This window comes from Oryctolagus cuniculus, chromosome 4 (assembly GCF_964237555.1).
Source record: "Oryctolagus cuniculus chromosome 4, mOryCun1.1, whole genome shotgun sequence".
NCBI classification, from domain to species: domain Eukaryota; kingdom Metazoa; phylum Chordata; class Mammalia; order Lagomorpha; family Leporidae; genus Oryctolagus; species Oryctolagus cuniculus.
The window spans coordinates 107784797-107798632 of NC_091435.1; the positions used below are offsets into that span (position 1 = coordinate 107784797).

Genomic DNA, 13836 nt, shown 5'->3' on the forward strand with positions numbered 1-13836 from the left:
CAAACGCACTGAAACTCATAACAAAAGCACGTGGATACTTAAACTTTAACAAAAGCACGTGGAGTCCGGACGGATAAGCGTGGACAGAATGATCGAGGCAGTGAGTTAACACGGTTGTGCGCTTCCTGGGGGAGTCTTCCCGCTCTCCGTGCGCAGGGCTCAGGCGTCCGAGGCGCGAGATGGAAAAGGTGAGGGCTGCAAGGCAGCAGCTCAGCTCAGGAGCTGCTCCGCGCCGAGTAGGGGCCGGGCGCTGGCCGCGGTGCTGAACGCCGGAGCAGTGCACGGAAAGGGGACCGGCGGGTGTGAGCTCCACAGGCCCACGTCTTGCGAGGGTGGATTTCTGGCTCTGGGGCGAGTGCAGGGGGGAGTCCCTTGTGACCGCAGGAGCGGCCTAAGACCCATCCCCACGGGGCGAAGCTCCAGCCCCTCGATAGCAAGCGCAGTGTTTATGGGTTGAGCGCCTGCTATGAGCGCGACACCTGGCCTGTACACCAAGTGGTCCCGCTACACCCTCGCAATCCAAAGAAAAAGAACCAAAGCTCGGAGGGTTGAAGACCTTGCTCAGAGGAATATAGGTCCTATATGTATGATCTCCCTTAAGCTTGTCCCAAAAAAATGTGTACTGCGCACCCTCCACGAGCAAGCCTCACAGACCCCGCCCCTCCTCTACTTGCCGGCGCCCTCCTCCTCCTACCCTTTACTCCATCGCCCTTCGCCTCCCGCCATTGTGCATCAGGCAAAAGTGATGTCCGCGGAGTGCAAAAAGGCCTGGGATTCAGGACAGCGTTTATTCACACAGCTTCCCTTAAGCTTTTGGAAATCCACACAGCTTGTTGTGTGGCCTCGGACAGGTGTTCACGTCTCTGCACCTGTCGCTCCTGGTGTTCTCTGCGAGAGACTTGCCAGGTACGCACCAGTCTCCGCTCGGGTCTGAATACACACTCCCTACTGCTTTCCCCAGTCGAAATGGGCGCGCTCGCTTTTTCTCTCCACTAGGTTCAAACCAACGCTAACTCTTGTGGAGGAGGAACTCAGAAGCCCGGCTGCTGAAGGAGTCCCCACCTCCGCCGTCAGGATCCTCCCCGTCCCGCAGTGAGACCCGTGCTTCCTCCAGCACACCAGCGCCCAGGGCCCCGGGCCCGAGAGAGCGCTCTCTACACTCCCACTTCGCTGCGTCTCGCTTCTGCGGAACACACGCACTGGGTCGCTAGCGGTGTGTGAGATGGAACAGCAGCGCGAGTGTGAATGCGAGGCCGGGCCAGCTGGACTGCTCGGTGACAGGTGCGTGTGTGGGCCCCGGCTGGGTTGGGAGCGCGACTTTGGGGGAGAGGGCGGAGGAAAGGGGAGGTGCCAGGGACAGCAGCGGTCACTCTCTCCGTCTCCCGCTCCCAGCTCCCCTTCTCCCCTGCAGCTGCGGCTTCTCTCACTTCCCTGTTTCCTCGGGCAGCATCCTCCCGCCTGCGCCCGCTTCTGCACTCTCCCGTGCCTAAAGTGACCTCCTCGGAGACCAGCTCGGTCCAGCCTCCCAGCGCCGTCGCGTCCCAGAACCAGTGAAGCTGAGCCTGGCAGCATGTGGAACGCGACTCCCAGCGAAGAACCCGGGTCCAACCTCACGCGAGCCGAGCTGGGCTGGGACGCGCCCCCAGGCAACGACTCCTTGGCTGACGAGCTGCTGCAGCTCTTCCCCGCGCCGCTGCTGGCCGGCGTCACAGCCACCTGCGTGGCGCTCTTCGTGGTGGGCATCGCGGGCAACCTGCTCACCATGCTGGTGGTGTCGCGCTTCCGCGAGCTGCGCACCACCACCAACCTCTACCTGTCCAGCATGGCCTTCTCTGACCTTCTCATCTTCCTCTGCATGCCCCTGGACCTCGTGCGCCTTTGGCAGTACCGGCCCTGGAACTTTGGCGACCTGCTCTGCAAACTCTTCCAGTTCGTCAGCGAGAGCTGCACTTACGCCACGGTGCTTACCATCACCGCGCTCAGCGTCGAGCGCTACTTCGCCATCTGCTTCCCGCTGCGGGCCAAGGTGGTGGTCACCAAGGGCCGCGTGAAGCTGGTCATCTTGGTCATCTGGGCCTTGGCTTTCTGCAGCGCCGGGCCCATCTTCGTGCTAGTCGGCGTGGAGCACGAGAACGGCACCGACCCTCAGGACACCAACGAGTGCCGCGCCACGGAGTTCGCGGTGCGCTCGGGGCTCCTCACGGTCATGGTGTGGGTGTCCAGCGTCTTCTTCTTCCTGCCTGTCTTCTGCCTCACTGTCCTCTACAGTCTCATCGGCAGAAAGCTGTGGCGAAGGAAGCGCGGCGATGGGGCGGTGGGCTCCTCGCTCAGGGACCAGAACCACAGGCAAACCGTGAAAATGCTGGGTGGGTCTCAGAGCGCCCTCGGGCTTTCTCTCCCATGCTTCCGCCCCCGCCCCACCGTGTCCATTCCCCCAAAAGTCTCTCCTGTTTCTCTCGGTCTCCGTGTGTTTCTCAATATTCACTGATTCTCATTCTCTCTCCCCCACTCCGTTCCATCTCTTCCTTCTTCCTTCCCACCTTACTTTGTCAATGTCTTCACTCTCTCTTCTTGGTCTCTCTCTGCCTCTTTGTGTCTCTTTCTCCCCGTCTTTCCTTTCTCATTTTCATGGAATAGCGTCCCATCTTTCTGTTTCCCCAAGATGAATTTTGTACCAGCCCACAATCTTGCTTCAAAACTGGGATATTTCATGAATGTCCAGTGATCTTTAAGTGGCAAAGGTGAGGTTAATTATCCTGCCTCAAAATATGTGGCTATCAAAGTTATAAAGAAAAGCAGGCATTAGATCTAGAAAGTAGCCGGTGGTAAAGACATGATCAATTTGGGTCGTTCTGTTACAGTTGATTCCTTTTTCTTCAACATTGTCATTTGTTGTCTGCCCTGCATTTTTTCAGATAATCACATAATTTGGTTTACCCTGCTGCTGTCTTGTAAGGCATTCGGTGACAAATCAGTGCTGAGGTCTCTTTTCGTTTGTTTTCATGAGCACCTGTGTTTCCAGGTAGGATAGACTAGGTTAGACGAGTACAAGCAGGAGAAAAGGAGATTTGTAGAAGAGGACAGACTCAGCTGTCACCAAATGGCACTTCAGGGTACAGGATCACACCTGGAGTGTGCCGAGTACTTGTTGCATGAATTCAACTTCTTTAAGTATATGTGTTTGGTACAAGGGAAATAACACAGAATATGTTCACTTTCAAGGAAGATACTAATTCTGTCCACTTTTTATGTTTTATTATTCAGTCAACATTTCATATTTATAGGCATATTTAATGTTTCTTAGAAGTCATACCATGATGATTCCATATTTGCCATTTTACAGTTCCTGGATGCTGTATATTAAAGTGACAGAGTTCATTCAAGGAATGTCAAAGATGTTATTTTCTAGAGGAGTGGTTGTTTTCTGTATGACTGACAGATTGTGAACCTGCTGGAGTCCTCCAGGGGACCCTAAGCTCTCACCTATGAGAATTGCACTGCCACTGTGGAGCTGAAGTTGCTACTATGCAACTGAGTTTTGAAAATAACCTTAATAATTTCCTTTAATTTTATTTTAAGCCATTACTTTCTTCATTGATGTCTCAGCTCCAATGGTATTTTTCTTCCTTAGCAGTTTGAAAGGAATCATTAAAATGACACAAGGAAAAAGTATTATTTTCTGTCATTTTCATTCTGATTTCTGAATTTTGAAAAGTTAATCTAATCCAAAAAATTAAAATTTTTGAAAAAAAGTTCTCTTCCATGAGCAAAATGAGGACTTAAATGGATGATAGTTAGTGTCAGTTAGTGTAATGCCAATTGTAGGAGACATAAAATTGTCCACCTCAGTGATACTTAATCCTGACTGCATATTTAGTCCTTTGTGAAACTTTAAAAAGAAACAAAGAAAGCAAAAGGCAGGTGCACTGGTTCCCTGATTTTAATTTAGTGAGTTTTCATTTTTTTAAAGTTCCAAGGAGTTTTTCATTTTTTTTAAGGTTCCCCAGAAAACTGACTCACAGCTATAGCTGAGTATAATCACTGCCTCATACATGTGTGTGTTGTGTTTAAACATAGAAAACAGGGGAATATTGTGAAAAACTTGTCAAGTCAGTTGAGTCAATATGTCAACTTGTCTAGTCAGTTGAGTCAATATGTCAGCTCAATCACAGAGTCATTCAAATATTTGTTAAGTAGAAATGACTGGGAAACTCAACAAGAAATACGAAACTGTTGCCCAGATAATTTCATCCTTGTTACAATTCAGGAATGAGACAGAGTAGAACATAGTGTTTCTCTGAAGTCAGTGGTCTTACTCTACTCCTGCCTATTTAGAGCCAAATGAAGTCTTAAGGTAGGTGATTTGTTGTGATGTTTCTTTCACTGACCCTCTCCCTCCCATTGTCCTTTTAGCTGTCGTGGTGTTCGCTTTCATTCTCTGCTGGCTGCCCTTCCACGTAGGGCGATACTTATTTTCCAAATCCTTTGAGCCTGGGTCCCTGGAGATTGCTCAGATCAGCCAGTACTGCAACCTCGTGTCCTTCGTCCTCTTCTACCTCAGTGCTGCCATCAATCCGATTCTGTACAACATCATGTCCAAGAAGTACCGGGTGGCGGTATTCAAACTTCTGGGATTTGAGCCTTTCTCCCAGAGAAAGCTCTCCACTCTGAAGGATGAAAGTTCTCGAGCCTGGACAAAATCTAGCATTAATACATGACCGAGCACGTGGCTGAACAGTCATCGCTTATTATTCTCAACCGGAAGCCATAGCACAGCAGATCTTGGGAGGAAGCTGAAGGTTACTTTTGGAATTAGGGACACATAGATCTAGAAACAACTGGGGGGAGGAAAGACAGATGTGAGCAGTTAGATTTGATTGCACACTCATCAGTGCTCTCATACACTATTCTTGCATATTCACTGCCTATGACTTTGTGTTCTGCTGCTGGTGCTGGTGAGGGTTTTGCAATGCAGAGGAAAGGGAGGCACAGAGCGGGCAATGTGAACTCTTACTGGTGGGTAAATATTAAATCTCATTTGCTTTTTCATAACGATCAAAATTATTTGATTAGAAAAATTGCATTAAAATAAAAAATTTCAAAACATGACCTTTAGAAGCTAGCAATTTTAATAAAACTCTAGAGCAGTACTGCCCCACAGAAATACAATGTGAGGCACATAAAGCATCAATATAAAATTAATGACGAGGAATTTACATTCTTTTTTTACACTAAATCATTGAGATCTGGCACATTATTATAATTACTGTCCATTTCAATTTGAACATTAAGATTTAACCAGCAATCTTGATATATTTAGATTTCATAAAATTTAAAGATGAAAAAGTAGATTCAAAAACCTAAGTTGTCTAAGCATGCTTAAAGTTGTTCCCATAACTTAAATGAGTGTACATGCGTAAACTTGAAATTGCAAATTCATTTTCTCAGTTGCTCAGGCCACATTTCAACCGTTCAGTAGTCAAATGTGCCTCCAGGTTACCATTATAGAACAGTATAGCTCCAGGGTATCCACAGAATTCTCATGCATCCTATATCAGCTGTTTAAAAAGAAATATTCTTTCCCGGAAATGTTTTTATACTGAATTAGCATAGCAGAATTTTCAAGAGATAAAACCTGAAAACCACACCAAAATGCCCCATTTCTCATGGTTGGAAGAGAATGGAATGTGTAAGATACATTTTAAGATAGCTTAAGTGCATGTGTTAATATTCAAGAAAGGAGACTTTATAACAATTATCCACAAATCACAAACTGCCTTACTTGGCTTCACAAAACTTCTCAAGCTAATCATACGGCTTCAATTTGTGAATAAGGGAATAACTTATAACTTATTCTGGCAAGCCTGCAGGAAACTTAATGAATATAGGGATTTTTCAAATGGTGAATGCATGCCTATGCGAAACACCCAGAATCCTCCATATGCTACTGCTTATTGATGTTTAAAACTTTTTAGAAATCATAGGAGTATTGATTTCAAAATGCCCATGCCATGCCTGACTTAGTTTTTGCTGTTCCCATTTCACTGTTTGTCTGATAGACATGTTTACACAGATTTCCAGTCTCTCATAATCATAATCATGAATGAATAGATGCCTCCAAACAAATATTGTATGTTATGGTTTTAAAGCTAATGTTTTATTTCTATTTACAATGTTCTATGTACAGATAACCCTATATATATTAAATATATTATCCTAAAAATAATTTCTTCATAGCCCTGTGCACTGCCAAATCATACAAGCTGTTCCTAATGAGATCTTTGGCTCAACTATGAAACTGGTTGGGTAATTGAAGAAAATTATTGCCATGATTTTTCCTATCAGAAGGAAAAATTATCATGCTGAAATAATTGTTTTGGAAATACAAAATGCAATCATAATTAAAATAATTTCTCTACAGAAATTTATGAAACCCTTTTCTATACTGAAACTGCATCATCAATTTGGTCCAAATGCAGAATTTTACAAATTGATTATTCAGTTAGTTCTTAAGAGTACCTGAAAAGTTTGAAAAGGTATATTAACTCATTTAGATCCATGGTATACTAATTAGCACATTGAGAATTATTATCCTAAGTAGTGCTCAGTAAATCCCCCAGAACTAACTCAGCTTCCTGAAGCCTTAGGGACATAGTCCATTTGAGAAGAAACAAGCAAAAACAAAGAACTTGACCTTCATAACACAACTGATAGATCTGGAGAAAAACAAAGTCAACTTGTGATCCATTGCTTAGTCTATTCAGTGGTCCCCCTCTCTTAGGGCCCCTGCCTGAAATCTTGACTTAACTCACTTCCAGGGTAGAGTTTACTTATCCCTGTACCATCAGGATGCCATCGCTGTCTTTCACTGGTTAATCTGGGATCTCAAAGACTATATTTAGAGAAGCAGCTTTCTAATGTGTCCTTCTAAACCATTGCCTTTTTATTATTTGTACCTTCTTTATTTTGTCGTACTCCACAAGTTGTTGTTGTTTTTTTAAAAGATTTATTTATGTTATTTGAAAGAGTTACACAGAGAGAAGAGAGGCAGAGAGAGAGAGAGAGAGAAAGAGGTCTTCCATCTGATGGTTCACTCCCCAATTGGTTGCAATGGCTAGAGCTATGCCGATCCGAAGCCAGGAGCCAGGAGCTTCTTCTGGATCTCCCACATGGGTGCAGGGGCCCAAGGACTTGGGCCATCTTCTACTGCTTTCCCAGGCCACAGCAGAGAGCTGGATCAGAAGTGGAGCAGCCAGGTGCCCATATTGGATGCCTGCACTTCAGGCCAGGGCGTTAATTCACTGCGCCACAGCGCCGGCCCCCACAAGTTGTTTAAGACTCAGGGAGAAGAAGAACTTACACTGAGGAAAATTGCTTCTAAAAATCTGTCACTTCGCAAGCGTTGCATCAGTGCCTGGTAGTGGTTAATAAGCCAAGGATTTTATCCATAGTGAATTCACAATCCTGTGTGTCTTATGCTGCAGGGTGTCACTGAGACCCCAAAATTGTGAAGTAAACATCTCCAGTTGCTCCCTGCCATTTCACAGGGCTGTTCTTACCACTGAACTCTTGGGTATTTGACCAAAATAAATTCGAAATGACTATTCTCACATGAACCACTCAGCTTTGTAGACATAGCTAATGTGTCTGCCAGTGGTAATTACAGCTACAGCTTTCTTCATTAATGTGGGGAAAGTAAGGGAATTGAGTTCTTAAAATCTGTTTCCGTTTTCCTGGCTATCCAGCAAAGAGGAATTTGTCACACCTTACACTGTGTCTCAAAGCCAAGATTGGAGCGTTCACACTATAGGAGGTAACTGTTTTATGAGGAAGAGCTTTTAACAACTGCTTTAAAGAAAACGTTGGTTGCCATGAGTTACTTCAAATTTGAAGTTTAGTGGTGATGAGATTTAGAAGCCCTTCCAGTGCCTGGCAACACGCTGAAAACTCTATAGCAACTTTTCATTGTAATGAAGGTTGTTGAGATGTGATCTGACTTAGAATTCCATTTTTCATGCAAATGCTTTTACTAAATTCTGAAATCATTATAATCAACAGTTTTTTGTTTAACATGAACAGTTTTAACTATTTTATTCTTTTCCATTGATCCACATACTTGAATTTAACATGAAAAAACAAAACTGTGAGCTTTTTTGCAAGACTGGTGCCTGAAAACACTCTTGTCTTTTTTAAAAAAAACAGTGTGTACACCTTTAAAATGTGACATACATATTTACATGTATCAAAATTTCTTATCACAATGTCTAAGTGAATAGACTAGAGCTTTCTGTTCTGACTGTATCTAGTGTAAATAATGTCATAAATAATAAAGATAGAGATGGTGTCATTAAAAGATAACCTGTATCTAACATGGTTCATTAGCAAATGATTCTCCTATGATTTCTTCACAATTTAAATTGCAACACTAGTCAGGATGTACACAATTGTGACTTAGTGACTAGTGATAAATGGTAATGCAGTGAATTGGTAACAAATCTTTCTTATCCAATGAATAAACTGACAGTCAAAGGCAACAGGGAACAATGCACTGATGACCAATGCTAACTATTATGGCTTGCATAACTTTCTTATTCACATTAAATGAAATTCGGTCACGTTCATTCTTGGCAATAACCTAAGTATGGAGCAGGTGAAGGGGAAGATTTAGCTGCCACTTCGCTTTTGTGCTTTTCTTTGTATCTCAGACTTGCAGCACACAAGGGGCTAGCCCTTTCACCTGACAGAATTGTCATCATCCTTAAAAAAATAATTGCCGTGACTATGCCCCTCCCAATTGCTGAATATTTGCGGGAACTCCAATTCCTAGTTTATTCTGTGACACCATATATTCTTCCACTCAAGGGACTACCAAATATTCTCTGAAATGGCAAACCAAAAAGCCCTCAAACAGCATGCCTTCTGCAACTGCGCAGAAACTCACACCAAAATGTTCACCAGCCTTCTTCCCAGAATTCCTCTCTCCCCCAGCCACAGGGAATGCATTGGAGAAAAGCTGTTTGAAAGATTGCCTGTGGTTAAAACATCTTTAAGCCAAAACAGCTCTTCAACTCCAACAACAAAACATCTGTATTTTTTCACGTTTGGCAGCACTGTAAGTTTAGTGTACTAGCAAATGCTTGCTCATATAAATATAACCAAATAGTGTAGTCTCACTTCGCTGCTTTGTAATGTATGCTACATCTATATAAAATTTAATATTGTACTTGGCTGATTAGTGCTCTTAAAATGTGTCATAAATGTTACTGATGGTATTTGATTTGTGATTCTTCGTATTTAAGGATTTTGTGATTGTTAAAGAAGAGTTTATTATCTCTCTCGTGTACTGTCTTATAAAATGAGGTTTTCGTTTTCTTTCCTTTGGATGTCTGTAACCAAACAGTGGCTTAATAAACATCTTTTCAAAGGATGTGGCTGACTCTTCCCACTTACACTTATAAATCTTGGTGTGCAGGATATTTTACCTCTACTCTTGTCCTAGGTTTAGTACTGTCCTGTTAATTCTGAAATACATATTTTACAAACATGAGGAAGCGTTGTGGTGAGTTTTATGAGAGTATGTCAAAAAGCTCATGGAAAAGATGAAGTTAAGAGATAATTACATTTGTTATGCCAAATATTTTGAAAGCCCTGCATAGTTTTTTTATAATACACATTTTCCTGAACCTTTTGAAGACCCCTTATATGTACAAGTTTCAAAATATTTTGCACCAAAATAAATTACTCTTTTAAATTCATTTGTACAAATTTTTGAAGTACTCTCATGTTTCTCCAAGGGCTCCAATATTTAACAAAGAGTGAAATAATCCTAGTAAATGTTAAGATGAGTAGGGCTGTGATGGATTGTGTCCCATGCTCTCACTACCTCCTGAGCTCTTCCTGTTTCCTGGAGGGCCAGTATGTCCTCTGTGGCATCACTAATGTGTGCACCAAAGACCCCGAGTTAGGGGTTCTGTGTATCTTACACTAAGAGGCTATGCATTGATGATGTTCAGATGAGTGAAAGAATATTGTCACCTGGCTGTTAGCTTCCAGGCATATAGACTCCAGGGACTAAGGAAAGTTGGAGCTAAAATTGGAGCACCAATAACGGTGGTCAACTGAGAGTCCCTAAAATATCCTGCTACCTAGTATCACCATCATTTCAACTTAAAAATCACATAAAACTAAAGTTTCAAAGAAAAGTATAAAGGACATAATCTCAGTAAAAAAGATAGTCATGGTGTGAAAATCCAACATATTTCTGCAAATAACAAAATCATACATGCATGGCATTAACATGAGTTAGTTACAATTTGGAAATATCACTTAAGATATAAATAATAAATAATACTCGGCAATAATTAATAATACATTAAAATAACCCAAAGAAGCACATCATGGGATTTGTTTGTATTGGTCCACTGAAGCCTCTTTCAACATCTTCTGGTGCTTCTGTCTACCTCTCCTGCAGCTCAGTGTCAGTCGATATGCATCATGTTCTTTTAGCCAGACAGTCCCACAGCAAACCCTGGATGGACTCTGTCAAAAAAAGAGGGTAGCAGGCCATGCCAGGACCTGGCTGTCTCACATTTTGAGGTTAATCCACAAACTCTGCTTTCCCCTTGCTCTCTGACTCATAATTCATAATTGATTCCTGAATTCACAACCAGCTTCCTTAAAAAGAACTGCCAGGTTAATTCTAAGTCATTACACATCTCTCGAAGAACAATTTGACAGTATGGGTGAAATGCATCCAGATTTCGCATATGCTTTGGTCCAGTAATTTAACAGTAAGATATTATGGAGAAGCACAAATATTTATCTATAAATAATGCAATGGTGTTTATTGCATTTTATTTATAATTTTAAAAACACAAATGTCAGGGAATCAGTTGATTAAATTACAGTAATGATAATACTTAATATTTATGCAACACTGTGCTAAAGGCTCCAATTCATTTTCTCATATAATCATCCCAATATACCCAGAAGGAAGTCCCTCTGTGTATGGGAGTGCGAGGGTCACTGAGACAAGAGAAGATTTGCCACGTGGTCAGGAAGTACAGGGCTGGAATTTGACCCCAGGTGGGAAGGTTCTAGTGAGATTCTCAGGCTCTCATTTTCTCAATTCTGGAGCACTATGTTGGCACTTAAAAAAAAAGAAATGATGTAAGAGAATTTTAATATCATGGGTAAAATGTTTACTTAATATTAGTAAGTGAAAAAGCACATTGCCCCATCTTGGAAAGAAAATAGAGTAGTCTGAAAAAACATAGCTTACTAAAGTATTACAGTGTTTCTCTGACATTGGTTGGGATGTTTTCTTCTTTCTACTGCTCCAGGGTTTCCAACATTTCCATGAGAATGTGTGTTGTGTTGTAATAATGAGTTACTACAACACAGAGAGTGGCTTCCCTCCCAGTCCTGCCCCAGGTCCTGCTCTCTGCTCTCAGGCTCTGGCTGCTTCCAGGATCAGTGTTTGCCTGGTTTCCATGAGGATTACAGTCCTCAGGGCAACATCCTTCATGCCCAGCCCCAGCTCTGAGCTCAGCCTCCACAGCTCTGCAGTGGGACACCTGCTCTTGCCTGGGAATAACAGTTACCGGGAGGTGTTAGGAGAGGGAAGCCATCCAGCACCGGGTCCACATTCCAGCTCTGCTGCTTTGTGGCTATGGCAAATTCCTTAACCTCCTCTGCCATAGTGTATACCAGACACCTGCTAGGCTCATTAAATGACTACAATTAAGGGTGGACATTTGGCTTCCACTCCCAATTTCAGCTTCCTGCTAGTGCACACCCCAGGAGCAATAGTGATGGTTCAAGTAGTTGGGTTCCTGCCACCCATGTGTGAAACACAAATTAAATTCTCAGTTCCTAGCCTGACCTAGTCTTGGCTGTCACAGGCATTTGGAGAGGGAACCAACAGATGAGGAAGATCTCTCTCTCTCTCTCTCTCTCTCTGCCTTTACAAAAGTAAAAAATAAATAGCCATGTTCATCATTTGGTCATTTGGCAAAATATTAAGCAGCTCTATTCTGGGCTTCCTTTCTCAGGTACTTTGTTGCCTTTAGGACACGTCTCTAGACATCTCTGCCTGCCCCTGAACTCAGCTGGGTAGAGGTCTCCCAGCAGATTTATTGATTATTTACAAAATTTTAGAGTCTATTAAAGGCAGCTACAATTTTTTTGTAAGGCTTGGTAATTTATCTGGCCAAGGTGTCGACATTTTCCAAATGCAGCAGATATACATACTCTACAGGGATCCGTTGAACCCTTTCCCAGGACATTTGCACCTCTATTGTGGAATGAAAAATAATTTCAGGCTCAGTGAGCAGGATATGAAAGAGAATGGAACTTGATGCATCTTACGGGTTCCTCACAGTATATATACTTCCATTAATGGCCACTTGTTCACTACCTAGGCCTGATTACCTGCTGCAGAACATCTACGGAGCAACTTCCTTTCAGAATCTGTCTTCCAGGAACACAGCATGTGAAGCAGAGCGTGCACAGACCTAGAAGCCAACATGTGTGGAATATGCTGTCTACCAGCTCCGGGACTCCGGGCAGCCTCTCCAGGTCTCAGCTTATTTACTAGGACAACAAGCATCATAAAAGCACCTGGATTTTGCAGTTGTTGACAGAATCCAATGACTTCATGAATGTAACCGGCAGCATCTGGTGTGTAACAGAGTCCAATGCATGTCAACTGTTTGTATTACCACAATTGAGGGCATTGTTTGCTATCTACAATTTCCAGGTTGAGTTTCTTCAAAGCAGAGCAAGAACATAAAACATGTGTGAACAAACCTGAGTGCACAATGCTTGAATAGCTTTAGCACTTCCTCCCACCCCAGTGTGGATGATAGTCTCATCTAATCTAATGAGCTGCTTAGTGACTTGCCTTTATCGAATCTTTCCAAAGAATGCAGTGTAGTTTTCAGAGAAACAGTGATTTTTCCTCTTGGCAATCACATTTCCTCAGTTGATATATTTGCTAATTACAGAACATAGTACAGTACTAAGTGCAATTTGGCTGAGGCAGATTTAGGAGCAGAACGTAGGGGTGAGCTAGCATGCATCTTCCTGGTGTGGCACAATCGGTGTGGCCTGAGCACGTGAGAGCGTGCTGGAGAGCACTGGATGCCAGCAGTCTTGTGCACACACCCAATCCCCGTGTGAAAGCATTTAGAATGTAGGCCCTTGCTGGATCCCTTCAGGACCCCAAGCAGATTAACAGTCTGGAGACTCTAGAGTCTCGGGAAGCCTTGGGAGTTTCCTTCTGTGGGTTCATTCCCACACAAGTTCTTAGCAGCTTGATAAAGGAGTCCCCTTTGCTGCAATACTACCAGTTACTCCTGCTGTCCAAAACATCCCATCTGGTTTGCTTTTGTCCCAGATATTTTCATTTCTTAAAGTACATGTTATTCATAGACGCATCCAAGTAGCTGGGGTGAGGCGGACAGTCATCCACTTGGTTCCTTCCCGTCTCTGCCATGGTCTCGTCGAGCAGCATGTGAGATTCACAAGTTCAGTGAACAGAGTTCTCCCTGTAACAGGTGGTAAACCTGAAAGACAACCAGCCACAACCTATTCCCAACACTTTCCCAGGGAAAGTTAGCTTAATCCTCCTACCCAAAGGAATTGTGCAAATCGCTCGCTGAAAAGACCGAGTGAGCTTCTGCACTTTGCGTTAGGGAATGTCTCCCCTTTGGCGTCAGGCAGTGGTGGGGAGTAAGTCTGGGTGGCTGCTATTGTCCTCTCCAACTGTCCCATGGTCCTCACAGCAGTCTTCATGGTGCGTGAAGTCCCCTGGCTGCCAGTGAGCAAGCAGGG

At 43.5% G+C, this 13836-nt stretch overlaps 1 protein-coding gene across 2 annotated transcripts; it reads left to right on the plus strand.

Annotated features, from left to right (window-relative positions):
* The first annotated feature begins 1000 nt into the window (after positions 1 to 1000).
* Positions 1001 to 9398, plus strand: GHSR (growth hormone secretagogue receptor). Of its 2 annotated transcripts, XM_070071667.1 has the most exons (3): positions 1001 to 1281; positions 1448 to 2366; positions 4414 to 9398. In XM_070071667.1, exons 2-3 carry the CDS (start codon positions 1571 to 1573, stop codon positions 4716 to 4718), a joined length of 1101 nt encoding a protein of 366 aa, XP_069927768.1. In that variant the 5' UTR covers positions 1001 to 1281; positions 1448 to 1570; the 3' UTR covers positions 4719 to 9398.
* Positions 9399 to 13836: the final 4438 nt, after the last annotated feature.